The 27,870-nt window shown below is 33.3% G+C and overlaps 2 protein-coding genes and 1 long non-coding RNA gene across 3 annotated transcripts in view; 2 read left to right on the top strand and 1 right to left on the bottom strand.

Annotated features, from left to right (window-relative positions):
- Positions 1 to 82: 82 nt before the first annotated feature.
- Positions 83 to 11,558, top strand: LOC124364886. Its single transcript, XM_046820683.1, has 5 exons — positions 83 to 559; positions 2,171 to 2,367; positions 4,092 to 4,227; positions 4,607 to 4,699; positions 11,278 to 11,558. The coding sequence occupies exons 1-5, from the start codon at positions 488 to 490 to the stop codon at positions 11,542 to 11,544; spliced, it is 765 nt and encodes a 254-aa protein (XP_046676639.1). The 5' UTR covers positions 83 to 487; the 3' UTR covers positions 11,545 to 11,558.
- A 1,520-nt stretch (positions 11,559 to 13,078) lies between these two features.
- On the top strand, positions 13,079 to 15,876 carry LOC124364885. Its single transcript, XR_006922675.1, has 2 exons — positions 13,079 to 15,726; positions 15,798 to 15,876. It is a non-coding gene; the product is annotated as an uncharacterized LOC124364885 (long non-coding RNA).
- A 1,667-nt stretch (positions 15,877 to 17,543) lies between these two features.
- The window catches only part of LOC124364884 (importin subunit alpha-3), a 29,794-nt gene continuing 19,467 nt past the window's right edge, over positions 17,544 to 27,870 (bottom strand). Inside the window, exons 7-11 of the mRNA XM_046820681.1 lie at positions 23,679 to 23,813; positions 21,719 to 21,823; positions 21,172 to 21,406; positions 19,950 to 20,038; positions 17,544 to 18,031 (exon numbers count right to left, since the gene is read on the bottom strand). Coding sequence (XP_046676637.1) covers positions 17,936 to 18,031; positions 19,950 to 20,038; positions 21,172 to 21,406; positions 21,719 to 21,823; positions 23,679 to 23,813 — 660 coding nt within the window. The 3' untranslated portion in view covers positions 17,544 to 17,935. The remainder of the gene's footprint in view (positions 18,032 to 19,949; positions 20,039 to 21,171; positions 21,407 to 21,718; positions 21,824 to 23,678; positions 23,814 to 27,870) is intronic.

Genomic DNA, 27,870 nt, shown 5'->3' with positions numbered 1-27,870 from the left:
AGTGAATTGAATTTAGTTTTTAAGGTCTTAATTTTAAGCCCCTCTTCAACAATTCTGTTAATGAATAAAATATATTTTCATGTATGCAGTTAATGAAAAAGATCAATAGGTAACAAAGTAAATAGAATAGAATAAAAGTTTCATTATTTCAAAATTAATTTATCTTACACGTTCTAGATAAATCAATGAGTGGTTTTCTATTCATTCATATGAAAGCCTAAAAGCCAATTGAGGGAATAGCCACCTTGTTACAGTTGCCAAGCAACAGTTTATGAAGTTGCCATGGCAAAGCTGTTGCCTGTTATTCACAGTTCTCTGCCGTGTCCCATTATATTAAATGCAATGGTACTACTAATTGTTTTAATAAATGTTGTCTCGTAACAAATAACAGAACACCCATATACTAACTTACTAGGTATTTAGTTTTTTAGATTTGTTTAATTGTTGTGGCATTTGTTATTTAGTAGAATAAAACTAGATTTCAATAATGTTAACAAGGAGAGAAAATCTCCTCATCAGACCTTGGCAGGAGAGGCGTTACATCAATCATAGGAATAAAGTAAGTTTGTATAAATTTAATAACATTGATTCTTAAAATTACCAATTTATTGAGCTTATAATAAATGTTTTAATTGTTGACCAACATTATTTCATGAAATCAAACTATTATTAAAATAAATAATAATGTGTATATTTTTTCATCTGATAAAAATAATTTATTTTTTACCTTAATATTAATATAATAAAATGTTAGTAGACATCAAAATCTGAAAAAAATCTTTTCAAAGTCAAGGATTGTGTATTATTTTTAGTGTTTGTTTTATTTTTCTTTATGTTACAGTATAATTTTTGTGCTTAAGATTACCTTTTGTAATGATTATTTGTACCTCTTAAGATTGTTTCCTATTTAAAATATTATCTTTATTTATATCAAATGAATGAATAATACTATTTGACTGCAACACGCATCATGTACAAACCTTAGGGTAGCTGGAGCAGTAGTAAAGTGCACCCCCCATTGCAGTCAATGTGTCAAATACAATTGAAAACAATATTACTTATATCATAAATTTAAAAACTACTGCTTTGTAGATTTATTGCAGAATATTTATATATTAGAAGCATTGTTGCAATAAATGTATGCTGTTAGTTATTCTGATTATAGTGTTGAGTTACATGAAACTATTGAGTTTCAATTATATTTAGTCTGTTTAAATATAAGGCTATTTCTTTGTCACTTTTAGCCTTTCCTAAGCAAGTCCACACTATTGATTTTTACAGAAATTGTAACAAGGTTACTGTACTAATAACACATAGATAAGAATACCCTAAGAGAGGACACAGGCTGTGTTTTTGATATCAAGTGATGGTGATTAGACCTCTTGTGTCCCAAGAAAATCTCTGAAAATACTAAAAATTACTGCATAAACGAATTTTAGACATTTTAAAATGTTTTGCCTAAAACTTAATATTGATAATGTTTTGAGAGGATAATAGGAATATTTTGAACATTTACACTGTTAAATGTACTTTAAATAACTTAAAATTGACTAGTATCTATTCATCGTTTCAGACTAGGATAACTAATAAAGTTAAAACAAACGGAAAGGTTAATAAAATCAGGAAATATGGTACTTAAAATGATGTGCTCAAATTTGGGCTAGGAAAATATTTTATGTTAAATTCATAGCCCTGTAAAATAACTTACCTAAATACAAAAAAGTGGACTGTTTTTAATATTTCATGTAAAATTACATTAATTAAAATTGGGAAATTTTGTAATAAGGCCCAACTGAAAACGGTTTGATATAAAAATGTGAAAACTTTACATATGAACATGAGTTAAAAACTTCCGGAGTGACATGTTTTTCTATTAAGGCAAAAATTAATAAACAATATAATTTCCTTAGGGCATAGATGTATAAAACCTTAACAAACTAATCAAATAAAATTTAATCATAACATTTGTATCCTAACATTGACATCAGAAAGAGTAATGATTATTCTACTTAAATATTAAGATTTATAATTATAATTTAATCTATTTGTCATTTTAAAATGAGCATGTTTCTATCATGTATAGATAGTACTATACCTCTAAAATGTATTTCCAAAAATAAGAGACAGTTAATGAGGAAGGTTAATGTGATTGTTACGTGTGGGGAAACAGGTAGAATCGGCTCTGCCAGCGATCGATGTACGCCCGCCAGCACAGCGCCAACATGTGGCGTGCAAGCTGAAGAAGCAGCAGAAGGAAGCAGAGCGGTGTGAGCGTATACACCAGGACAACTTCACCCTGCTGCAGCACCTCAGCAGCATCATGAAGACCAACCGGCTGGACAACTATTGGGTAGAGGCTCCTCCCAAGTGAGCAGTTTTCAACATTTAACAATTATTATTGAAGACCCGACAGGGCTTTCTTGAAATAGTGTAACTGCGCAAAGTGTGATAACTCTTAATAAAAAGACCCTAGGGACCCTATGGGTTCCTCTTAATCCCAGAAAGATAACTATTGATTTTGTAATCAAAGGGCAGTCAGTCCAAATATATCTGTCGGTGATAAACTCTTGAAGAAAGGTCATAGAGACTTAAACTTCATACCCATCTTCCTCCCCCTTGGTCTAAGTAAGAGCTCTATAGATTTTAAGGTAAAAAAAGGAGTCAGCGTTTGTTTGATAAGTCTTTTGTTACGTGTTACCTGTTGGATCCTTTGTACTCGGTACATATTTTTGTATCAATTATATTACCAGTTACTGCCTCACATCTAATAAAACAGTGCATTATAAAAGTACAAGGCTTTATATTCCACAAGTACAAGAACAATTCGAATTGATTTGGTTTAAATTGAAAAAAACTGTTAAACAATTCATAAAATACTTTTAAATGTATAAAATGCTATTATACAAGATATATCTGGATTTTGTACATCCAACAACATTTTACATTTGAAGCAAGTGACCAATACTGGTATAATCTGTGGTAGAGAAGCCTTCCTGTTATTCTCATCACTCATAGTTCGTGCTATGTTGCTGCCTCAGTATGTATACACACAGCAGCATCAAGAAAAGATGGTCTTGGTCAAAGAATTTGCATTTTAACAGAAAGTCTCTAAAGTTCATCCAAGGCTATTGATTTGATGAGGAAAGTCTTTGGTGATGAATCTGTGGAGAATAGTGAATGACAGGTGATTTTAGAGTGATTATAACTACAGTAGAGAATGATTCAGAAGCACAATTTCAGGATACTTTAAACATTTTAATCCCATATACGTTTATCTGTGTGATTTTTTGTTTTATTCATTGAATAGACAATGCTCAGTCCTGAAAACTATAATATTTGTACTGGTTGACAATGATGTTAAAATATCAAAATGCATTGCTGTCAAACAACTTTGTGGATTGCTGACTGAAAGTATGTGGTTAAACCTATTTAAAATGACAATTATGGTTGTTAGGAAAATTGGTAATTCTAAGCAATATATGGGTCAACCTCAATTTTTCTCATATTACAATATAATGTTCCAATAGTCAATTAGAAAAGGAAATGACTAGAATTTCTTGCCGGAAAGCAGTTATAGGGAGCAGGCAACTGCCAGACGGTCATGTGTTTAAAATTGTTTTACATACATTACCTACATTATATTGTAATATGTAATAACAATTGATCAGTAATTTTTAATAAAAAAAAGGATCACACACGATGCCTGCCCGCTGCGCAGCGCTTCGCGCTGCTTGCTCTTTTAAAAAAAAAATTAACTCGAGTAGTTCCAAATTTGAAGCCCAGATCACGTCAGTGCCCCTGATCACTAATAGGTAATTCTAAGCAATATTATGACCGTCTGGCGGTTGCCTGCTCCCTATAACTGCATTCCGGCAAGAAATTCTAGTCATTTCCTTTTCTAATTGACTATTGGAACATTATATTGTAATATGAGAAAAATCGAGGTTGACCCATATATTGCTTAGAATTACCGGAAAATTAAATAGTTGGATTTCTTCTGACAATATTGGATAATCAAGAGACAGGTTAAGAAGATTTGATTTTATTGTAAATGTTCTGTGATGTGTTTCTCATGAGCTTGTCTTTGTCAGTTTTCTACATAGGGTCGGAATATATCATATGCGAGAGTATAAAGAACCAGATTTATCAACTTTGGACTTCTCTCAAAACCTCCACTCAAGAAAGGAGAGATGTCTTGGCTGTAATCCTAGCCTTATGCCAAACAAGGTGAGATATTTCTGGAAGATAATATTGTTGAACTTGGAAATAATAGAATAAACAAGTCCATTGTTAACAAATCTCAGTTCATAAGAAAACAGTTCCTGTATATACAAATTTATTGTATTTTGATAATACTTTTGAAACATTGCATATTTTCATTTTTAAATTTTTGGGAAATTTTTCACTAACTTTCGGTGAAATGTCACAACATTTTAAGAAGTAGTTTACTTTTTACAGGTTTTTATTGTAGATTGAGTATCTAAGTTTTCCGTTATGACTAACAAATTATAAAACATGTATTAGAGATTGTTACGATTAATATTGCAATTTTACAAAGCACAATTCAAATAAAAATTCACTTGAAATTTTGTTTAAAAATCTTTAGGTTCGTATTCCTGAAGAGAGAGTGCCATGGGAGGCTCCAAGAAAACGAATTTCAAGAAGAAGTTCTTCTTTTATGAATGAGTCCGACATTTCAGTAAGTGAATATATTAAAGTTGCTATTAGATTAGTAGTACTCCAAAGTATTACCAGATTTTTATTTAACAGTCCAAATTCATTAAAATTAAACCTATTGAAGTATTATTAATTAAAAGACTGTCTCACCATCCAATACGAGTCGGTGGCAGTAACTTTGATTTAGCACATATATTTGACAGTGGTTGGAAAATGTTTTTAAGGAAGATTTAGAGAAATGCGTAACTTTTATATCGATAGTTTAAATATCATAATTAATATAATATACTACTCATGTATTACAAGATGTTATTGCGTACAACAAAAATTGTAACATCTCAATTAAAGTTTTGGTCCAATGCAATGATGATAAAAAGAAATTTTACAATAGAGTTTTTTCATTAATTTATCTTCAATGTCTGAGTAGTAATTGTTTCATATCATTGAATATTTGATAAGCAAGATTCTACATTATTATTATCAAGAAACTTTCAGAACAGATTATTTAATTAATGTGGTTCATGTAAGTAATGTAAAATTGTTAAATTATTAATAAATTGTTGACCTTATATTAGACATATATTTATCAAAGTCAAAGTCAAAGTCAAGTCTTTTATTGCCGTTGATAATAATACAATTATGTGGCAAAGGTCATACCGAATAAAATCTAAAATTTTTACATTCGTTCACAATACCACATTCAGACATACAATCGTTACATTCATCCATACCACTTACTCGCCAATTCTCTCCACCGCCAACGCCAGTGTCAGTCTTCTAAATTGGAGGTCTCCCAACTATAATTCAAAAACTCGTCGACGCTATAGAATGCTTTAGATGCTAAAAAGCGCTTCAGACGAGTTTTTTAACGCCTTGGGCGTTTGTACGTTTTTCATGGAATCAGGCAAACTGTTGATGAAACGGACACCTGCCTGCGAGGGCAGGTGTTCATAAACCACCGTTCTGTGTCGCCCAGAACGGTAGTTGTCTCTGCCCTCTCGTTTCATATTCATGCACGTCACGGCCCCTAGTCAGGGCACATTTTGACTTACAGAATAAAAACTGCCTCCAAGATATAGAGACATGGCAGAGTCAACAGCTGCAATTTTTTGAAAGCAGGTCTGCACGACTCTCTGAAGTTCATGTTGGCGATTGTTCTGATCGCTTTCTTTTGAAGCCTGAAAAACTCTCAAAATTTGATTGTTTTGAACAAGCTCCCCACAAAATCACTCCGTAGGAAAGGTGTGGGTAAATCAGGCCGTAATACGCCGCCATCAGCACCTGACTTGGGCAGTATTTGGCTAAAGATCTTAAAACATAAACGCCAGATGCTAATTTTGAACAAACTGGAATCAATGTGAACATTCCATGTCAAACCTCGATCAAGGTATATACCAAGGAATTTGGAAGAGTAATACCTTCTTCTAATGTGGAGTCTCCCAGCATGACGGAAGGTCCACACCCAACGTCCATTGACCGCAGGGCGAAATTCAGAAAATTAGATTTTGTGGAATTTGTTGTCAGGTTGAGGCTATGAAAGTGTTGAACGCAGTTGTTAAGGTCAACAAAAGCTTTTTGTTCCAAAACTTCTTTTGATTTTTCGTTAAAACAGAGAGTCGTGTCATCAGCATATTGCACGAGATTCCCGTACAGAAGTGATGACTCGATGTCATTGACATAGACCAGAAAAAGGATTGGACTGAGGATGGAGCCTTGGGGAACTCCATATCTCAAATCCAATGGACTTGAAAGGTGATTTGTAATTTGGACAGTCTGTGTTCTACGACTTAGAAATGATTTAATCCATAGCAGGGGCACACTCGAATGCCATGAGATTCAAGTTTGTCGAGAAGTGTATTATGGTCAACACAACAGTCGAATGCTTTGGATAAGTCGAGAAACACACACTTATGGTGGGATTCCGACACTCTAACCCCTCAACAACCATTTCGACCAGACTCACCACAGCGTCTACCGTCGATTTTCCCGTTCTGAAGCCAAATTGGTCTTCAGAGAGCTGGTTGTGTTTGCTAAGAAAACAAAGCATTCTTGTCAAAAAATAGTTTTTCGAAAACCTTGCTCACAGTTGGCAAAATAGAGACAGGCCGATAATTGTTAAGGGAGCATGGGTCATCTTTTTTGAAAATGGGGTGTACTTTAGCATTTTTCAGGAGGGAGGGGAAAACTCCTGTTTGAAAAGACAGATTTACCAATTGAGTCAGAGGCTCACAATATGCTTGGCACATTTTTTCAAAATCCACATGGACAATAAATTTAGAGATCGGTTGATTTTTTGGCCGGGAGCTGCTGAATAATTTTTTCCAACTCTTCCTCAAGTACAGGTGCCAGTATCATTGATTCTACTGGACTACGTCTTCGCGTGTGAGTAACCTGGGGCTCTGACGGTAGAGGACCTCGCCCACAAGCAACAGACGCAAAAAATCTATTAAACTCGTGGGCGATCTCAGCTTCATCCTGCACCAAGGTATCTCCAATTTTAATTTTGATCTGTTTTGTGAGCTTTATTTTTATTGTTAATAATGTCCCAAACAGTTTTAGAAACATTTTTTAGAAGAAAAGAAAGAATTTTTTTTGAGACATCATATGATTTCGCGGCTTGGATCACTTTTTCGGTAAATTTCTTTTGTAGTTTCGGTAATAAATTTTGAAATTTTCATTTGAATCTGATCTATAAATTTCGGAAAGAATTTTAGTTAGTTTATCTCTTTGAAACCAATATTCCTTTCGTGATCCAAGTATTTCTTGTCTTTTTTTTGACATATTTTAATTGTTTTTTGTAGGACAGCAAAGATTTAGATGGAAATTTAGGCAATTATTGAATGCCTGGAACTGCTGTTCTACAGTTTGGCTTGAATTTAGAAAATGCCATTGTTCTTTTAAAAAGAGAGGCGTTTAGGAGAGCAATGTTGCTAGGCCTTATGTCTCTTATTGTTTGTTTTGTTAATTTTGGGCTCCCTCTCGATTTGTTGTCCTGTAATTATAGCCTCTTGGCCATAATGATCCGCGATTGCTGTGTTGATCACGGACACTTCGACATTTGGGAGATTTGAAATTACATTGTCGATAGCAGATTGTGTTGTTGGCGTTCACTCTCGTTGGAGTTTTGACCAGCAACTCCAAGCCAAAGCATAGTAGCATATCGACAAAGCGTTTTAGTCGACGGATGAGTTTGGTTCATCGCATCGATGTTAAAATCACCCATCAGAACGAAGTTTTCAGTTGCTGGGTAGTCAATTCTGTCAGCAATGCTTCAAATTTTGACATGAAAACATCTTCGTTCCCGTTGGGGAGACCTATAAACGCCAACGACGATTAATTTTGACTTTTTGTGTAAATTTTGACTCCAACTGCTTCAAAATCTTTTTCCACGGTTTCCTTGACTGGAAAAGGTTGAACTTAAAATTTTTCCTTCATAAAAAATGGCGACACCCCCTCCTTTGGAGAGTTGTCTACAGAATGCGTTGGCCCAAAGTGAAATTTGGAATTTTGCAGAGGGCAATGTTTCTGTCGGTGAAACCGTTTTCGGTCACAACGAGGATATCTGTTTTTTCGTCCTCACAAATGAGTTGCAGTTCCTCCAGTTTGTTTCTCGCTGATTGGGCGTTTTGGTGAAGCAGTCGGACTGAATTGTTTTGATTAAGAAATTTTGAAGTGGTTGTTTGTTTTGATGGAGAGGTGTCTGTCAATTTAGTCTGTTGTTGGCAAGTGGAGCCCCTAAAAAAACAGTTTGGTGTGAAATGTTTGCATCATGCAGTTGTGTTTGTGGAGGCGCAGGCTGTCCCGGACCTCCCGGTGTAGAAGGTACTCTGACCACCTCCGCGTACGTGAGTAGCTGGAGACCAGATGACCGCCGAGGGGCAAAACAGAATTCCTTGTGAGTAGCAGCAGACGTCGGCAAGATGGGGGGAGAGACGGCCACTGCTGGGGCAGTCACTAGGAGTGGTGGTGGAGAACGCGTCTCAAGTCTTGCACCGGCAGAACCCGGGAGTAGTACGAGGCCGCCCACGATCATCCTCGCCAGTAGTTTCTTGCCCCGCAATGAAAGATGCTGACCGTGTCTCGTGAAATACCTACGGCCGATGTCTCATTGAAGTTTATGACACGGATGTTGTGTCGGATTGCCAGTTCTTCAATGTAGGCATTCACGAGCACGGTCTCATCGTGGATAGGGTGGTTTGGTTTCAGATCGTGACGGCGTGGAAGGGTGGTTAGAAACGATCTCGGTGTCTTTTGATCGGGACGTGATGTATGTCTCTAGGTGACGGTAGATATTTTGCTGCTTGCCCACTGCCAGGTCATTGGTGCCAGCGATCAACACCTCGCAGCGCGTTCCGGGTCGAGGGGGATGTTTGGTCCGAGTTTATAACGTCAAGCAACTTTGCGCCTGGCAGACACACGCCATCAACTGAGGTTCCAGGGGCGGTCAAGTCACTCACCAGTCCAGCGATGTGACGGGTGTGCTGTCACCTCTGATAATTATAGATTTACGAGTAAAATGAGTGCTATGATTTAGAGAAGGTTGCCTGTTAATGGTGAGATTTGTTTTTTTTCTTATCTGTTTTTACATTTTGAGATGTTTTGTTGGATTGGCGATTCGGTGGTATTTGTTTTTTCATGTGATAGAATTTGGAATTTATTATGTATAGGTATTGTTAACGATTGTTTATTACTGTTCTTGTTTTTATTTTTAATTTTAACTTTGGCCCATTTCTCTTCAGATTTAAAACTTGAAACCTTGCACGAAGTTTGCTGATGTTTTAAGCACTGATTTTCTGCTTCTAGAACTTCTATGGTCGTTTTCATGCAGCGAATAATCTCAGTGTTTCCGGCACATCGCGCACACTCGACAGACTGTTCCGATAGGTCGCACTGCGTACCGAAGTCCGCAGCAGTGGGTGACGGTTCGCACTGGACATTTATTAGTTATTTATTTTTAGTTAAGTTTTAGATCTTACATAAGGTATGTTGAAAATACTCACAATATTTTTAATATGGAAGGAAATGATTAGAGTGTGTTTACATGGTTGACTATATGAAATCAACTGTAGTGCACATATGCAGGCCAGTCACATGACCTCTAAATTGTGTCAGTCGGCTGTAGGCATTTAAACGTCAACTCTGTATGAAGTGCTCACAGCATTGTTGAATCGGATGTTAAAAACTTGACGATTCCCAAGTTAAAAATGTCAAAAAATTCAACAGACCTTTGCGTAAGACTCTCTGAATGTGACACGGATGAAGGAGTGGTACATGTTTAAAAATGGCCAAGACCACAAAAAATGTTACAATGATGAAGTTATCGATCAAGTTTGTATTTTAGTAAAGGAGGATTGACATATAACTTTCCATGAATTAGCTACAAAGTTAAACCACAGGTGGTTCCATTTATTTGTTTTAAGATTTGGCCATGCAGAGAGTTGCTGCAAAATTTGCTCAAGACATGTTAGAATGCGCACAGAATGACTTACTTTTCTCAAAAGTCAATGAATGAATGAGTGTATGGGTATGACTCTGATACCAAAGTGCAGTGTTCCCAGTGGATAGAAGTATGTCAAATTCAATGCAAATTCAAGGTTATGCTGACTGTGTTTTATTGCAATGAAGTAGTCATGTAAGTACACACCCAAGGCTCAGACTACGAGAGGCGCTCTGAAAGTTTTTAGATATTGGCAGACAGTGAAAGCTGCAATAATATTATTATTCTTACGTGATATAATTGATGAGATACGTGAATAGTTTTTCTCCATTGCAAAAATTGAGTGGATGGGTGCTTTTAAGGAATGGACAATCTGACTTTGAAAGTGCATTAGCGCTGAAGGGGATTATTTTGAACATGTCTAATGTTCATTAAGTCTAGTACAAAAACTCTTCATATTTCTAAAAACTTTCAGAGTGACCCTCATATTACTACTTCGAAGTTGAACATCACATACATGATCTAGTGTGGCGTGAATGTCCTGAGACCAGAAAATCTTGGCAATTTCACACGACAATGCTCCAGCACATTCTTCCTTGTTCAAAACGTCTCAGCAAACAAAACACAGCATCTGCGTATTACGCCAGACTCCCTACTCCTGATATAGCACTATGTTCTGGTTCTACTTTTATGTGAATATTACATGGTACCGATTTGAGATCAGGAATGACAATGCAAAACATGATGGCTCAACCTAAGAGGTCTTCAACACTTGCTTCCAAAAGTGGCAAGAGGACTGGAATAATTGGTTGGAGTATCAAGGTAACTTTTTTGAAGAACATCATTTATTATAACATGTTGATGAATAAATAACCCTTTTCTAGATTAAGGTCCTATACTTTTTGAACACACCTCTGGGTTCCAAAATTGTACACCAACTCAATTAAAATTTATGCTGATACTTAGGGATTATAATGACCTCTTCCTTAATGTATAATTAATTGATAAACCAATATAACAGAGTGACGAAGGACACAACAAAATTACTAGAACACCAGATTATTCATTATGTTTATGACAATTCCAATTTGTTGTCATGCCTTTATTTACCTTAAGAGAAATATTTATTTCCACTGTCTCAGAACTGTAAAACATGTTACCAGGATATCAAAGTGAGTACAAAGAAATCATCGAGTGAGTCACCAGGTAAGATCAACACAACCCCTAAGAGTGGACAAAGTTCAGCAGACTTGAGGTTCCCCCTGGTGGAGACACACAGCATAAGCCTCAAGCATGGGGCTCTTCAGCTAGTGGTCAACTTTCCTCCGCAGACAACGGTCAAGCTGCGCACTGGCCGCTCTGAGCGACTGCTCCAGTCCGAGTATTGCGACTGTTCTCGGGCCTCCGATAATGGTTCTGTCACCCAATAAAATATTCCTCTTAAGTGTGAAATTTCATTTGACATACCTTTAGAATTATCTGTTGCAAATTACTGATGAACTTATTTTGTTTAAAGAATAGATTAACGTCTTCATTTGTTGTGACAACTAATGTTGCATAAAAAGAGAGATAATTGTCTTATTTAAAGACGACAATGATCTGATTCACATTCAATAACTTACTCAGAGATATAGTGGGTACCATCCATATACAGGGTGAGGCAGACCACCTGTACAGTACGTATAGCGGCAAACTTTAAATGTAGAAAATGTTTATTTTTTAAAGACCTTTCTAATTATGTACAACACAACCTAGGTTGCTATTTGATTTTTTTTTTATTGCGGCTGTTTAGCATTTCAAAATTCTATGTATTTTTAAAATGTGTAAATTTTGGGGTAGGGTGGCATTTGATATTTTTCGATAAGCCCTCTCATCATTAGTTTTGAATAAAAATATCGTCTCTCTACATTTGTGCAGGTAGTTGCAATAAATTTACCCACAAACCCCTGATTTTTTAATGTTTTGGTATACCTTGTAAGCGGCAAACTTTTTTTTTTTAGGTTCAAACTTTTTGCATCAAAATAATCAGTAAAGAAATACCTTTAAAATGAGGTATAACTCAACATACCTTTACATTTGAAAATTTTTCAAAAACCACCCCTACCCCCCAAAAACTACCCATTTGGGGAGTTTTAGAGATTTCAAAATAATTTCTCCAAATTCTTTGGGGTGGAAATAGGGGGGGTTTAAGTTGTTACGAATAATTTACCTCGTTTGGTCTGGCCGCTATACGTACTGTACGGGTGCTCTGCCTCACCCTGTATAATGTCAAGCTCAAAATGCAGTCACACCATCTCAGAGTTACGCTAACTTTAAATCTACTATTGTATTGAAGGAACTCCTCCTTGAAGGTCTCCAAAATTAAGAAAATTTTGATTATCATTCTAGGAAACAATCACTTTCTGTCGTTTAATGGGCAGTAAAATTGTAAATACAGCACTAGAGCCTGAGATGGATACTGAGGTGCTCAACACAGACAAGGATGGTAGACACAAACCTATCTTGGATAGGAAATAAGTTTTACAATAATCTTTCAACATTAAAACAGTTAAAATCTTGAAATTATTTGAAGCAGTTCTAATATACTACTTAATTAAAATTCTTCTTAGTGAACGAGTTTTTAGATTGTGTGGAAACGTCCACCGACTGCGGGGATGCATAGTTTAACATGCAATTTCTTCATTGTAATTTTATTATAAGGTTTTAAAGAAATTTCTTTCACATTTTAAATACCCTGAGACAGTAATATTGTAATACTGTCCAAATGGGTAGATTATTAGTAAAAATGGCCTTAATATCAACAAATTTTCGGTTTAACAGATTAGCGACATTTACTGATATATTCTTCCTGTGAAGAAAGCACTCTAACAAAACCTGTTTAATGTTGTTCTTATCTCTGGTTTCATATGATTGGGTGTACTTCATAAAATTAAAATACACTTTTAATTAATTAATGATTTATGTTTGAAATATGTACATAAAGTTTACTAAATTCAACGACCCAATAGCCTCGATTTTGCAATAGCTGGTTTGTATAACTTGTATGCAATCTAATTTTGAAATTATTTGTACTGATTTTGGCAATATTCTAATGATTGGGGTTTAAAAATTTCCCCTTCAAAATTATGACCTATAAGGGAAAGTTACAGGTAGATGTGATTCAAATGTGGTATGAAGAAATTTGTTCAAATAAATGCGGAAGCATTTATGATTTTCTCAAGTCGAACCCTGATATGGGTTATGGGTTTTTTCTATTGGTTCTAGGGAATGGAAAGAACCAATTAAAACCAGAATCTTCTTGTTTATAATTTAAAAACAAACAAAAAATGTATTTAATAAATAAAATCCTTTATTCTTTCTCTAGCCCCCCGAGATCGCCTGATTTATCCGTTTGTGATTTTTTTCTTGTGAGGGTAACTCAAGAGCAAAGTCTACATGACTCGACCACGAACCCTGGATGAGTTAAAACAGAAAATTCAGATAAAATCTACAGTACCAAGCTGAGATTTTTAGTGGTCAATGAGGAACTTCCACAGCAGATTTCACAGATTGTATTCATTAGTACAGGAGGAAACCATCTAATGGACATTTTTTATGATTCAGACATCAATATTAAATTTCTTTCTTTCATCATTTTTAGTTTTATTGGATTGTAGAAATGATTTTGTATTTCCATGTCATCCTGTATTTTTAAATGACACTAAAAAATAGCAAAAGTCCAATTTAGTCAATTTGACATAATAATGGTGCCACAGTTAATATGGACATCCTGTATAAGATAATAATTTTAACATACAATAAAATTATGTATTACAAAAATTATATACGACTAGCTGAGTAAACACATAGGTATAAAGAAAACAAGAACAGGAGATGGACTGAAAACTGCTATTTTGAGTGCTCAGGACTCCTGCACATGAGCGCACCAACATTGATGTACAACAGTGCATTTTACAGCAATGCCCTCTAACCCAGCTGAGACATAAAAGGCAGGACACAGACAACGTCAACAACTAGTTGTACAACTTTTTTTAGTTGAGCAACCTACCTTCCACGGCTAATAATCCTAATTTGAATGAATATACACACCACTGTCAACCAGGGTACAACGGTTTGCACAACTACTTGTTCATGCTGTAGCGGTCTAACATAATCTGACATTCTAGGCTTATTATTTTGTCTCATAAGGAAAGATACTTAAAAGATGTAGTTTGGAACATCAAAATTTTAAAAAAATCTATAAATATTTTCTATCTCAATTTGTGTAGCCCCTGTCAGTCTTTCAATTCTAATTTAAAACACTTTAATTTTAACTTAAAACAGTAAGTTTTGTAATTTTGATCAATATTTCTCTTTTCTAAGACCCAGAAAAATATGGTACACAGTATTCATCCCTCTTATACTGCTGCCATGATGTTAGTGGTAGGGAAAATAATTAAAACCACGACAAAAATATCAAAAATTTTATTTTATGGAAAAAAACATGAACATATAATACAGCCTACATTTACTAATATGTACGTATATAAGTGTTTGTCTGTAAATACTGTACAGTAAAAACATGTTATTTTTAACTTTTAGGCCTAAAAACATTTCATGATACACAAAATTTTAGTTTTTACGACAATTTTGATTTAAAAATACAGTACTGTACAAAACTCGATGTAAAATTTTGTATGGTATAAAATGTAATGTTTCTGAAAATAACATTAAGATTATTTTATTTCACAAAATGCAATAAAAAACAAAAGGCTGATTGCGTAAGACCTATACCTCATAGTCACCATGTGTTATAAGTGACTGAAACAATAACTGAAATAGTAGTTATTGCGACTATAGTCTGCAAAGTAAGGAGAAAATGAGAAAGCACCAATTACACTTGGTACAATCACACTATGTATTTCCTACCTTCCTGAAGCAATACTGTACAGTATTGTGTTTATATGCACATGTTTTAAGTGTGTACGGTACTGTAAATTATACGTTGTATTGTATTTTCAAATACAACATAGGTCAATATTGTTCAGTTTAATAAATTTTTGGACTTTATTATAAGTTAAAGAGACTCCATGTTTTTACAATCATATTTTTAACTTTAACTAATGTCGCATAAAACAAAACATTGCATATTATATGCAATGCACAGTTAAAAGCAACTGTACTCTACTAAAATGGAAAATCTTTTCTTTTTCTTTACTAAGTGGTGACTATACAAACTATCGTAACTGAAGGTATAAAATTAAAAAGGCAAACAGTTTTGTACTTTGTTACAATCAGATGAAACAATAATTTTACTTATGACATTCTTTTATGTTTACCTATAAGAACAATAACAAAAATATTAGCTAACGTTCAACCAAATCTAATGCAGTGACATGCACTGTCATAGAAATCAATTTTGCTTATATAGAAATGAATCTTCATGCAAAATTTCATGTCCATAGGTCAGTTGATTAAAAAGATATCGTGCAGACCAACAGATATTAAATTCTTCCAGTCCCTTGAGTGATGGCTTCGCTAATACTCAGCCAATGTCACAATATAAAATGATATTCTATAATTAATTACTAACGGCTTCTTTAGGTGAGGATAGAAAGTTAACACCAACACAGGTGTATAGCACTGTGTTGTTAATACACAAACCCTGGATAGAAGTGAGGATAGAAAGTTAACACCAACACAGGTGTATAGCACTGTGTTGTTAATACACAAACCCTGGATAGAAGTGAGGATAGTATGCTCAGAATGTTCAAATCTCAAATCTGAATCTTAAAAAAAATCTATTCCTAATTCAAGAATCCTAATAGTTTTTTTAGCCAGTCTAATATAAATTAAATCTTTACATCATTCTGAAGCCTTTGAAGACCACCCAATAACACAAAACGTCATACAAGACTACCATTCTATGCTAGTTGGAGTTGGATGCACAAGTTCAGGGAAATGGTTGTACTTTAAGAACTCATTCATATCCCTCCTACTTTCATTTCAAGGTTTATAAGTAGGCTTACAGAATTTCTGCATTTTTTCTGAAAAACAAGTGTATATATTTGTATTACTTATAAAATGTATTTTAATTTTTATATGTTCGCAAACATTCAAATCACCTTTTGAATAGATTCTTTATCTACATTTTTTTACACAAAGTATGACAAAAACACATTTTACGAATCAGTAATTTGCATAATGCCAATCAGTTGTCATCCATGAATAAACAAGTCAAACGCACAGTGATGTTAAAACACGAATACTAACTGCAAGCAAAATATTATTTACAAAATTACAACAATTTGGCAATAATCTATGACGATGATTATCCACTTGATGATTTCACTTTGTAAAAACGATATACGGTTTTTTAACACAAGTACAACGAAACAAGTTTTAGCGATTCATATTTTGCATAATGCAGATAAACTGTTCTCAGTGAGTGGATATGCTCCAATGCATAAATGTACACGTACAATATGATAATTTCAAATAAAATATTGTTCATAAATCATGATAAATCCTTAATTTGGTGAACTACCTCTAATTTTTCTGTCTACCACGACTAAATAGAAAATGTTATCACCCATACAACAAAGATAGATAATGCACTCCTGTTTCCTTTACTAGTTCTTGTAACAAAAACTTCACCTGCCGCTATGTTGTGAAATTGGAAGTGGTAGAACAGCTACACGATTTCGATCCAATAATTAGTGATGTGGCAAATCTCAGCAGAAACAAGATTTGAGAACCTCGGTAATCAATACTCGAATCCGAATCCTTGTTAAATTTTAGATTTGGCTTCGACACAACACTTCGGTGTAAATATAGCCTACCTTGTGTCATACACAAGGCTCCATTCAGGAGTCTTATTGGTTCTCTATAGTATAGAAATATAGTATATCAACATTTCTGTTCCGAGACCTGCTCAAGCCTGTTGTTTCAATTATTTTCATCATCTGATCAGAACATAAAACCAAAATGTTTGCTTTTTTAAGCCACCCTTATTTTCTTGAAAAATTATTTTCCTTAAATAAGTCTTTTTGAAATTTGACATTAAAATCCTAACTTTGTCATCATATCCTTTTAGTATTAAATTCGATTTTAATGACAAAATTCACAAAAGATTACAACACTATTATTTAACCACTGTAACTTCACACTGTCTTTGTGTTATTATTTTTAAATAGGAAAAAGGACATAAAATGACTGATTGAGGCTACAAGAATTGAGATAGTTTATTAAAACTTTGTTGTTGACTTTGATGTCCCAAACGATCTCTTAAAAAATTATTTACTTACGGTAAACGCTGTATGGGAGATTTAAAAGTAGCAGTCAAAATTAGTTAGAATACGAATGGCACTAAATATACCTCCCCAGGCATTCAATGTACTTTTAAATATGGTGACATGAAGTGTAGGCAAAAATACATCAGTCTAAACCATTCTTAAATGAAACATACCTTTATTATTACATGCTCCATAAAGGATAATCCCAAATAAAATGGGCCTAATTTTGATAAAATAATCCATATGTATAAATAAATTAACTGAAATCCTAAGTTATTGTTATACCTCAGTAGAGGTAAGTTATTCACATGTCTATGCCAATAAAATCAAAATATTGATTTATTAGAAAGACAAATCACAGTGAAATATATATAGCGAGTCCAAAGTTTCGCACTTAAAGTTTTCTTTTTCAACTTTAATACAATTCAAATAAAAAAACATGGCCGAGAAAATATACACCGCTTTCTAATATCGAGTAGGGTCATTTACAAAAGTAGCTTAAAATTCAAGAAGCAATATTTCGATCATTACATAGCAGTTGTGTTATTTAAAACTTGAAACCCTCGCTTGGTATACTGGTGTTGGGGTCAAACTGGAACCCTCCTTCCGAACTCTGTGGTGCCAGATTTACGTCTTCTTCGAGCTGCAATCAAACAACAGTTTGCTATTGAAATATCAAGAGATGTTTGTCTACCTCAACAAAACGCTGAGGTAGATAAAAATAATGTTATAATTATTTCAGCAATCATTGTCATCAAAACAACAATTCAAAATAAAAGCTCCAATACATAAATATCATTCTGTAAACAAGAAATGTAATTTATTGGTAAACTGAAAATAAACATCTTAACCCTTTGGGATCGGCATTAGATTCACACGATTGCCTGGCCACAACGATGGATGACTGCTCTTTGCCTAAGGTCCTGGCACAGCAGGCCACACCTAGTGGCCCTCGTTGTCTTGCCGCTTAGCTCTTCAGGGCCGCAGTTATAAAATTTAATTCTTATCCAGTTGTGGCTGACAAGTGCTACGATCTCATGACCAATTGAGTAACTAAAATATTTTTTTTTATTTGCAGTACACACCATAGTAAAATTCATTCATAATTATTTTTTATCTACTGTCAGTGTCACTTTAGCTGCTATAGTGTATCCTATCTACTTATTAAAATACTAGTTCATTGGTGGAAGCTAAACTCAAAATATGAAACGAGTTTATATTCATTTAATATAACAGACCTTTAACTTAAAATTATATAATACTTAGTTTATTTAAAAGAAAAGTAAATATAAATAAAGTTTAAACCTTAAAGCTTTGTGAATTATTTGATCAATTTAAATCTCAGCCATTTTAAGAGCCGAATGTCAAATACTGCCATTTAAATCTGAGTAAAAGTGACGTACATGGTTACGCACAGCTGGTCACAATGCTTGGCCCGGCGAGCTGAGAGGACAACAACCACCCAAGACTAAATCCAAATTGAGCGAGTAATAAGGTTTGGCCTCATCCATGGCCTCCCGATCGCAAAGAGTTAAGCTTAAAAATTAATTTAAAAAAAATGTCTTTGCATGCAATAAGAAATAAAAATGGTTAAAATTAATTAAACATTGAAAGAATAATGAAGTGACAAATTTTCATAAATTTTCCATAAATAAATTTCACACATGTAATTCGTCTTAATTATATTTTTGTATTGTTGTTTAGTAAATACTTCAGCAGAACATACATAATTCATTTTAAAATTTTCATTGCATGTTATTTTCACATGTCTACCATAAATTTTGTTGATATGATAGTAATGTTTTTTCCCCAGAACCGCTGATGTTTCTTAAATAATTGTTTAGCCAAAAATGTTATAAATTACTATGTCTTTCAATATAATTCAAAGACAATGTTGAGTCATTAATCAATTATTGAAATATGCTCTATTTTAAATGTATGTATTTATTTTTTAATTTTCAAATATACTATCCATAAAGAGAGTTAAAGTTGATATTTTATGCACAGTTATGAAATATTCAAAATTTATTTTACAAAGACAAAAATTGCAATACAAATATTAACTTTCATGTTGTTGTTGTTAATATAAATTTCTAAATATGAAACCAGTTTATAGCAATGTATAACTTAAGTGATGTTAGTTTTCTGTTATATTTAAGCTAAAGCTTGTAAAAGCAGAAAACATAAAAGAAATAGCTTTCATATCTTATCAACAAAACTTTTATAAATAAATAAGAAACATACTTTGTTAGTGGTCTTGTATTTTATTATTGCCCAAAATCATCTGCATTTAAATTGTTTCTTCTTAAACGATTTAAATTTTTTTTATCTAAATACATTTAAAAATTTGTATATTTTGATTATTTTAAAGAAATTAAATTGTCTCTAATTGTTTATACTATATTTCTTGTATGTTTGAATTTTTATTTGAAATAATATTAATGTATATATTTACTCATATTTATTACATCAACATACGATCATGTGAATAAAGATGCCTTCTTAAGATTTTTCTAGCTAAAAATTGCCTTCCAGTTAACTACAGGTTCAACCCATCTTACCTCTGAGAAATACTGCTCTATTATGTCATATGCCAGTTTATAAATGTCAACGTTTTCATGGTTCTGTAGTTGTTCTATCTTGTCTAGACCTGTGAAAATAACCAGAAATCAGTAACTAATTCAGTCAAATCAAGGCAGTACAGAATTTATACAAAACAATGAGTATTTTAATTCTAAAGACAATTAAAATTTCCTTCCAACAGGAGGGTAAGAAGTCACCTTTACAACTGCCGTATTGAAATTTAAAATACAGATTAATAAATATCTTTTATAAATTTTGTGAAGTAATTCATAAAAAAGTTGTAAAGAATTAAAAGTATTACTAACAGTTCAGTTTTCCGGTTCACACCTTGTCATAACATTAATTACACTATCAAATTCTTGAAATTTCAAAGAGAACAATATTCTTGAAATTACAAAATATTTTTCTTTAAAACATGGATTACACTACAGCATTGGTATTTGGTACAAAAATACTGAGTACCCGTAAGTATGATGGTAAAAAATAAAAATATTATACTAAGAACAGTTTCAAAATAGCAACAGTTAGTTGTTAACTCTTGATACCAAATTTCATGGATTCTGAAGAATTTTGCTATTATACTAATAAAAGATATGGAATTTAATCATAAAAACCAAAAAAATGTTTAATTTGATAAGGTTTGATTCAGTTGCTACCTTTTCTTCTAAGTAATCTTATTATTGCATTGAAATACAATAGTATTAAATATCCTTCAAAAGCTGGCAACAATTTAATACAATAACACTGCCCTGTCATGTGACCAATAATTAGGATATAATTCCAATAATTAGGATATAATTTAATTCATACTTTTGATCAAATAATGCTTATTTTTAAGTGTAAAAGCTGGTCGGTTTCACGTTATAAGAGTATGCAGATACAGTTTTTCAGTATTGAAAGTGTATTACATAATCTGCGTTATTACATGATGCTCAAAGGGACAATCACTTCTATTTACTACCTATTTTGATTCGATTTAATTTTAAATACAAAATTAAAGTAAAACAATTGATTGTTGACTAAGGATTATACATTTCATTCCGCACTCAGAAGGAGCTGTTGAAGCGTTACAATTGCATTTTCCATACACAAAAACTATGATGTATATCTTAATACTACTGTTGCTGCTGGCTACAAACTGAACAACTTATCTGACTTCACGACTCAGTTGTCTAAGCAGTAGACATGTAAGGGGCTCACCTCCGCACTCCTCGATCATGTTGGCCAATGCCTCGACCTGGTTGCCCGCCATCTTGAGCATGTTGTTTATGCCGTCCAGCACCACTTGTATGACCTGGGGGTCCTTGCAGCCCAACAAGTTGCAAAATGGTGGTATGACTCCCTCCCGCACTAGTCGAGCAACTTGCTCCCGGTTTCCGCTAATCGTCAGATTACTAATTGCCCAAGCTGCCTCCTTTTGTGTTTGGAACTCTCCCTGCAGCCAAAGAAAACCATTGTCAAATAACAAAAATCAATTTTTTTTCTAGCATTTAAAAGAAAAATAATTTATTGTCCTGAAAGTGGTAATCAACACGTATTTACTTGTAGTAAAATGAAGGTCAGGACAGTTTGAGTCATTATTACGTGTGGATAATATTATATGAAAAAACCAATTACTCTTGAGTACTTCAACAATTGACACATTTTAGAATCTTCGAACACACTACCCCAACTTATATAATAACAAGACATCTAAAATAGAGAAACATCTGTTGTAGAAAACTACACAAAGATGATGTAAACTTACCTTACTCAGATTTCTAATTATTTTGGGTAATAAATCAGCATCTATAACAGCTTGGACTTGAGCCTGATTGCCTGCAGTTATGTTTGAAAGGAACCACACAGCTTCCTGCAAAGTGCAACAACTTGAAAGTCAACAATTTATGACAGAAGAACACTTTATTATATCTAAATAAAGATTTTTTCAACCAAGTGAGGAAAGCATTACTTTGTCATTTAAGAGTGAAGAGGTTTTATTGCACAAGGTGAAGCCGAGTGTAACAAACTTTCTTGAGTGTGATAAGGAAGTTTCCTCACTTGATATAAAAGAGAATTGAATTTTATTAAATACTAGCGGGCCCGGCGCGCTTTGCTGCGCATTTCAATAATTTTTTGCAAAAGTTGCCCGCGGCTTCGCACGCAATTTCCCGTTGAAAACAGTACACTATATTCACTTATTCTTTTTCTATCACATTCTAAACATTGCTGAGATAATTGATAGTCGTTCCATCGTGAGCCTCTTGGGCGTATTATGAAGGTATGTACCATATTCCTGCCTCTATCTAGCTGTTACCCACGGCTTCGCACGCAAATCTTAAGAACCGAAGTCCTTATATTACTTAGTAAATTTTTTTTTTTACTATAATAAATTTTAGATTAAATTAGTTATATCTCCGATGCCACGATTGAGCTTGCTTTGTTGTCTCGATCGAGAGAATATGTACACACGGAGTTTTGAGAACCATACTTCTGTCAAAAAAAACAACTAAGGTTGATTTTATAACATTCTTTATATTTGTAGCCAACGTAAGATAGTAATTATGATATCTGCATTACTCTTCTGATCAAGCATGAGCATGGTTTATATTAAATAAATATTGCAGTTAAAGGTGAATTTTTACGTCAAATTTGAATTGTATTATCTGGATAGTAAAGTCTATGTTTAACAGTGATTGCAAAAACAGTTTTAAAACAAAATTTGTCGTTTCTCTTAAGCTTACTCTATGCTTTAAAACTATAAGTGTAATATATGTTTACAAAGAACAGCTGATTAAAAATTTGAAAAGACGTTAACATATGTTTGCTGCAATGCATTTCTTATGGGTATTTCTGTAACCAGTGGGGCGGAATCCTGAATCGGGAAAGGGATGGGCATAGCTTATAAACCTTCTCCGTGGAAAAATACATATACGTACAAATTTTCATCATGATCGGTCCAATAGTTCACGATTCCATAAAGGACAAACATACAAACATTCATTTTTATATATATAGATTACACTGTTTACACGTCTGTGTTTGTCTCATTTACACAAGTGTTGAATTGCAAATTTTAAAATAAAGAAAAAACAATGTTGATGACATATAATTGTCTCTTTAGTTCTAAAAGAGATAATAAAGATAAAAAGTTCTAAAAGAGATAATAAAGATAAAAGAATTATGTAGAATACATATGTAAAATATACTAATACAAAAAAAATTATAATAATTAACTACATTAGGGTAATTAAGAAACATCTGACCATTGATAAATAAAGTTACAGGCACTTACATTAGAAAAATTACTATTTGTAAAGTCATAAAAGGATCTTATAATGGAATTTCTACTAATTAAGTCAATAAATTGTTTGGCACCCATTTTCAGACAATTTTATTCCTTATAACTATTGCAATGCAAATATTTTCTGTCTTCAACGGCTCAGATTAAAAAATACAGATGCATTAATTGCACAAAAAAGCTATATTACATGAATATTAACTCTTTAGTGAAATTCACTTTAAAACTAGTTGGGGATACTTGTGCAGTATTTTGTAAGTTAGTGATGTGACTGAATCACAACTAGCCAATATGTTTTGTAGTTCTTAAAAGTGAACTGCAGATATGGTTATTAAACAATCTAGTACACTACTTAAAATAGATAAGCTGGCACAGTGAAATCATTCAAAGAGTACCCAAATTTATGGTGAATAGGGGCAGAACTAACCTTGCATATTTTTTCTTTGGGATGTGTTAGCAATGAGGGGAAGTGTGACAGAGCATCACAGTTTAGGACTACTTGTGTCTGCTCATCTGTGCCTGTTACGATGTTACCAACCGCCCTCAGTGCTGCAGTCTGCACCTACAATCCACAATTGGTATAAGTTATTTAACAAATCTGACCAGAATATAAGCGTTCATTATCTATTTTAATCAACAAAAAACAATAAATAATCAGTATTTAAAACAATTACACTAATATTTTTAAACACAAATGTCACAACAAAAAGTCTCCGACCACTATCAAACTAATTTACTTCAACTTTTGCGTTCAACACAATAAACCAAAACACTTAGAGAAACTCGATTTAACAAAGGCAGTTTTTTTTAGTGAAACTTCTAAAATTCAATTACTTTCTGAAACGATTCATTTGAATATTTATACTAACTAATGAAAATTATAAGGTTCAGTTTGAAGTATCCAGTGTTGCCAATTGCTAAAAAAGAGATTACACTTTCACTGAGTCTATGAGTCTATTTTCACAGTTTACCATTAACTATGTTTATATTTATTACTTACTGTAATAATAAAATCTCTATTTGTGTTTGGATTTTACAATCATTAGCAAAGTTAAAATTCAGCACAACGCCAAGCCAATAACAAAATATACTAATAATAATAACAATGATCACCATTATAAGTAATACAACACATATAAAATAAATATACATACAAAATATACACATATACATCAACACTAATTTATCAATGTCATAAAATTTAATTTGTTAAAAACTAATTAAAAATTAATTTTCAGTACCCAATTTAAAACATTTAAAAGTACTGTTGGGATACTTCCCAATTTTAAATGATTATATAATGTCAATGATAAGACAATATGACTGTTTAAAGTTTTGAGTAAACAATGAAAATCAATTGTATTTTTTTCTTGCATTGTAATTAATTATGTATGGAATGATTAAACTGGTAATAATTCAGAATGTTACACAACATACACAACATACACAACTAAGTCACATAAATAAAAATTGATTATTTTCTGTATTGCTTATAATACCCTTCCTACCTCACCAGAACTTTTATTATCTAAACACTGCTATGAAACGTAATGTAAAGAACAAAAATGTGAATATATCGTGTTCAAGTTATATATTATTACGAATATATTACTTTTAGAAGGGAACACCTATAAAAATGACATAAGGTGCATGAATAGATTATTAGATAAAAATTGTTAAGCAAATCTTGAAAACATTCTTAAAAGAGGCCTTTCATAAGCTTAAATTAGCCTGTAATTTTCCATGTAAAAATTTACCTAATTTCATCATCATACCTAATTTTATTATGGTATGAAATCTCTAAAGCTACATAATTCTTGATTCCTAAGTTAGCACACTGAACAGCTTTTATCTCTTACATTGTTTTTAGGCCAGTTTCTTTACTTAAAAAGTGGTAAGGTCTCTGGAGCTATGGAGACTATGACACTAAAATTGGCCAATAGTAAGGTAAATTTCAAGGAAGATTTGAAAAAGAATAATCACAGAGAAGGAATGCAGTCTAATCATAGACATCATTCTGCACCATGTTTGAGTCATATTGATTACATACAACCTTGTTTATCCGAATCTTCAGATCGCTTTCCCTTGAAGAGGAAGTACAATTTTCTGCTGAATGTCCTGTTTAATTTCTTTTTCAGCTAACACGTATTTGGATTTCAGAATAACCAACAATATATTAACAAGTTAAGAATGTTGTAGCAGGCCTACTAGAGGTTTATGTTTGTAAATTTAGAAGATTTAAACAACTGGTTTCAGATGGTCAGTAGCATTGGTACGATGACTGATGTTGAAATTATAAGATAAACTTGTTTGTCAATAGTAATAGAGGTCAGTGAAAAGATTTTGATAATAAAGAACCTGAATATGTCATCACTCTTACTGATGCCATGGTGCAGTTAGACTGGTTGGTGGTTCATTTTGAGTGATAGTCTGAAACTTCGTCAAGGCAAATAATGACATTGAAACATATCCGTGATCGTACTTCTTAGAAGCAGTGTGCCACAGTAAAAAAAAGGGACTGACCAAGTTTTTTTTTAATGAAACCGTAAATGTTTCTTTCATTTTTTATTATATTGTTTTCTATAATTAAGCTCTGTTAAACAAAATGATAAAATAGATTTTCCTCTACAGCAATATGTGTACCAAACAAATTCCTTATTATCTGAAATCTATTGTTTTTACTGTATTCCTGCTTTATCTGGATTTTGTTTATCCGGATTACTTCCGGTCCAAAATAATCCAAATAAACAAGGTTGTACTGTAATATTAAACTGTACTGTTCTGTAAATTTTTTAAATAAATGTTTAATGAGGGGTTAAAATGTGTGTTCTTTCATGGTGTCAGATCCTTTTGACAGATAATACATTATGACATTTAAAGCAGTTTTGTATGTCTCAACAGCACTCAAGAGCAACATAAAGTTATTAATTTTGTTCTCGTGTTGGGATAGATATCTGTGATATTCCAAGGAACAGTCAATTAGTGTATCATCACAAATGTTAAGTCTGTAGACACAGCTGTTTAATCAAGAGAAATATGTCCACTGTTTCTGGTGGAAACCCACTGCGGAGGCCACAACAGTCAGTGAGTATCTTCCAGTCTCAAATATGACCAAAAAGACACACACACACACACACACATAAAATTATTTAGTTTCTGCTGATACAAGATGAGTTTTTACCCTTCAATGTAGTTTCACAACAGTCACGGCTGTCAAACGAGACTTACTGCAGTGATTTTATGTTAACGTCAAGGTTAACACGTTCACTGCGGGTGAGGTCTCGGGACCTCAAGCGGAGGGTCCGGCGCATGCGCATGAGGTCTCGGGACATCATGTGCACATCACTTCTTTCTTTCATTAGTGTGTCCTTGGCACTTGCACGGGACGGTTGAGGTTATGTTTGTTTTGTTGTATGGGCTCGGCTGAATTATCGGCACGTGTAGTTTACACTTCCTGTGCTCGGCGAGTCTGTGTTTTTTTATTAAAAATAAATGTCACAAGTATGGAATCAAGTTGTATACATTATGCGATCCCCATGGATTTATGCTTAAATTTGTAATTTACTGTGGAGTTTTGGCCGATATGGGAGGAAAAGGGCACGCCGCAAATGTTCTGAATCTAATGAGAGAAAAACTCCACAACAGCCACAGTCTGTATATGGATAATTATAAAGGACATTTGGGTGGTTGGCAGGGATGTATATATAATTGTAAATATCTAGTTATGCATATATTTTAGCTTTCTCACAATATTATTCTAGACATAAGAGACAAAATGTGTTTTGCACGCAAATGATAGTGACAAATCAGGTGCTATGTGCGCGTGAGGTCCCGGGACCTCAAGTTTTATAAATCGCTTAAATATATAATTGCCCATTTTTGGGCTACAATTGAATATATTTTACCTTTCTGACAATAATTCTATACATAAGAGACAAAACGTGTTTCCTTTGCGCAAGTGATAGTGATAAGTCGGGCGCTGTATGCGCGTGATGTCCCAGGACCTCCAGTTTTCAAAATGGCCAAAATAAACTTTTCCAAGCTACAATCAACAAAATACGATCGCCAGTCTACAAGAAAACATCTAACCTTAAGTTTAAACAAAAAATATATTTTAGCATATTGGGTACGTAGTGGGCTGAAATTCAGCAGTGAACGTGTTAAGTGCAAACCATAAGCAAATGCGATCTTACAGCTTCAGTTTGAACTACTTCTTGTGAAAATTTATATTGTTACAAAGAAGTTTGCATTCTTTATTTTTGTCTTCACAGAAAATGGTTTTCTTCTTATTCAGCTGTTTATAGAAACCAAAAAAATGGCAAAAATAAGCTGTTGCAACATAACATCTACTCTGTTGTTTATTATAGATTGGTTTGTGTTTAAATTGTGTTTTACAAGTTCTGGTAAAACAATAATTATTTTGTTACAAGTTTCTAGCCAATAAAAAATATATAGGATATTAATTTTGTTATAAATACTATTTCACAGTACAGTAAGTGCAAAATAATAATGATAATAAAGTAACGTAATGGATGTGTGTTTGTATGCTGTAGGCCTTGGCCCACCTGTGAAAGTTAGTTGGTTTTTTGCATAATGTGAACAATTTTGGGCTGTATTAT

Source organism: Homalodisca vitripennis, chromosome 6 (genome assembly GCF_021130785.1).
Source record: "Homalodisca vitripennis isolate AUS2020 chromosome 6, UT_GWSS_2.1, whole genome shotgun sequence".
Lineage (NCBI taxonomy): Eukaryota > Metazoa > Arthropoda > Insecta > Hemiptera > Cicadellidae > Homalodisca > Homalodisca vitripennis.
Note: the sequence above shows the minus strand (reverse complement) of the source record. Positions and strands in the feature narration are given on the sequence as shown.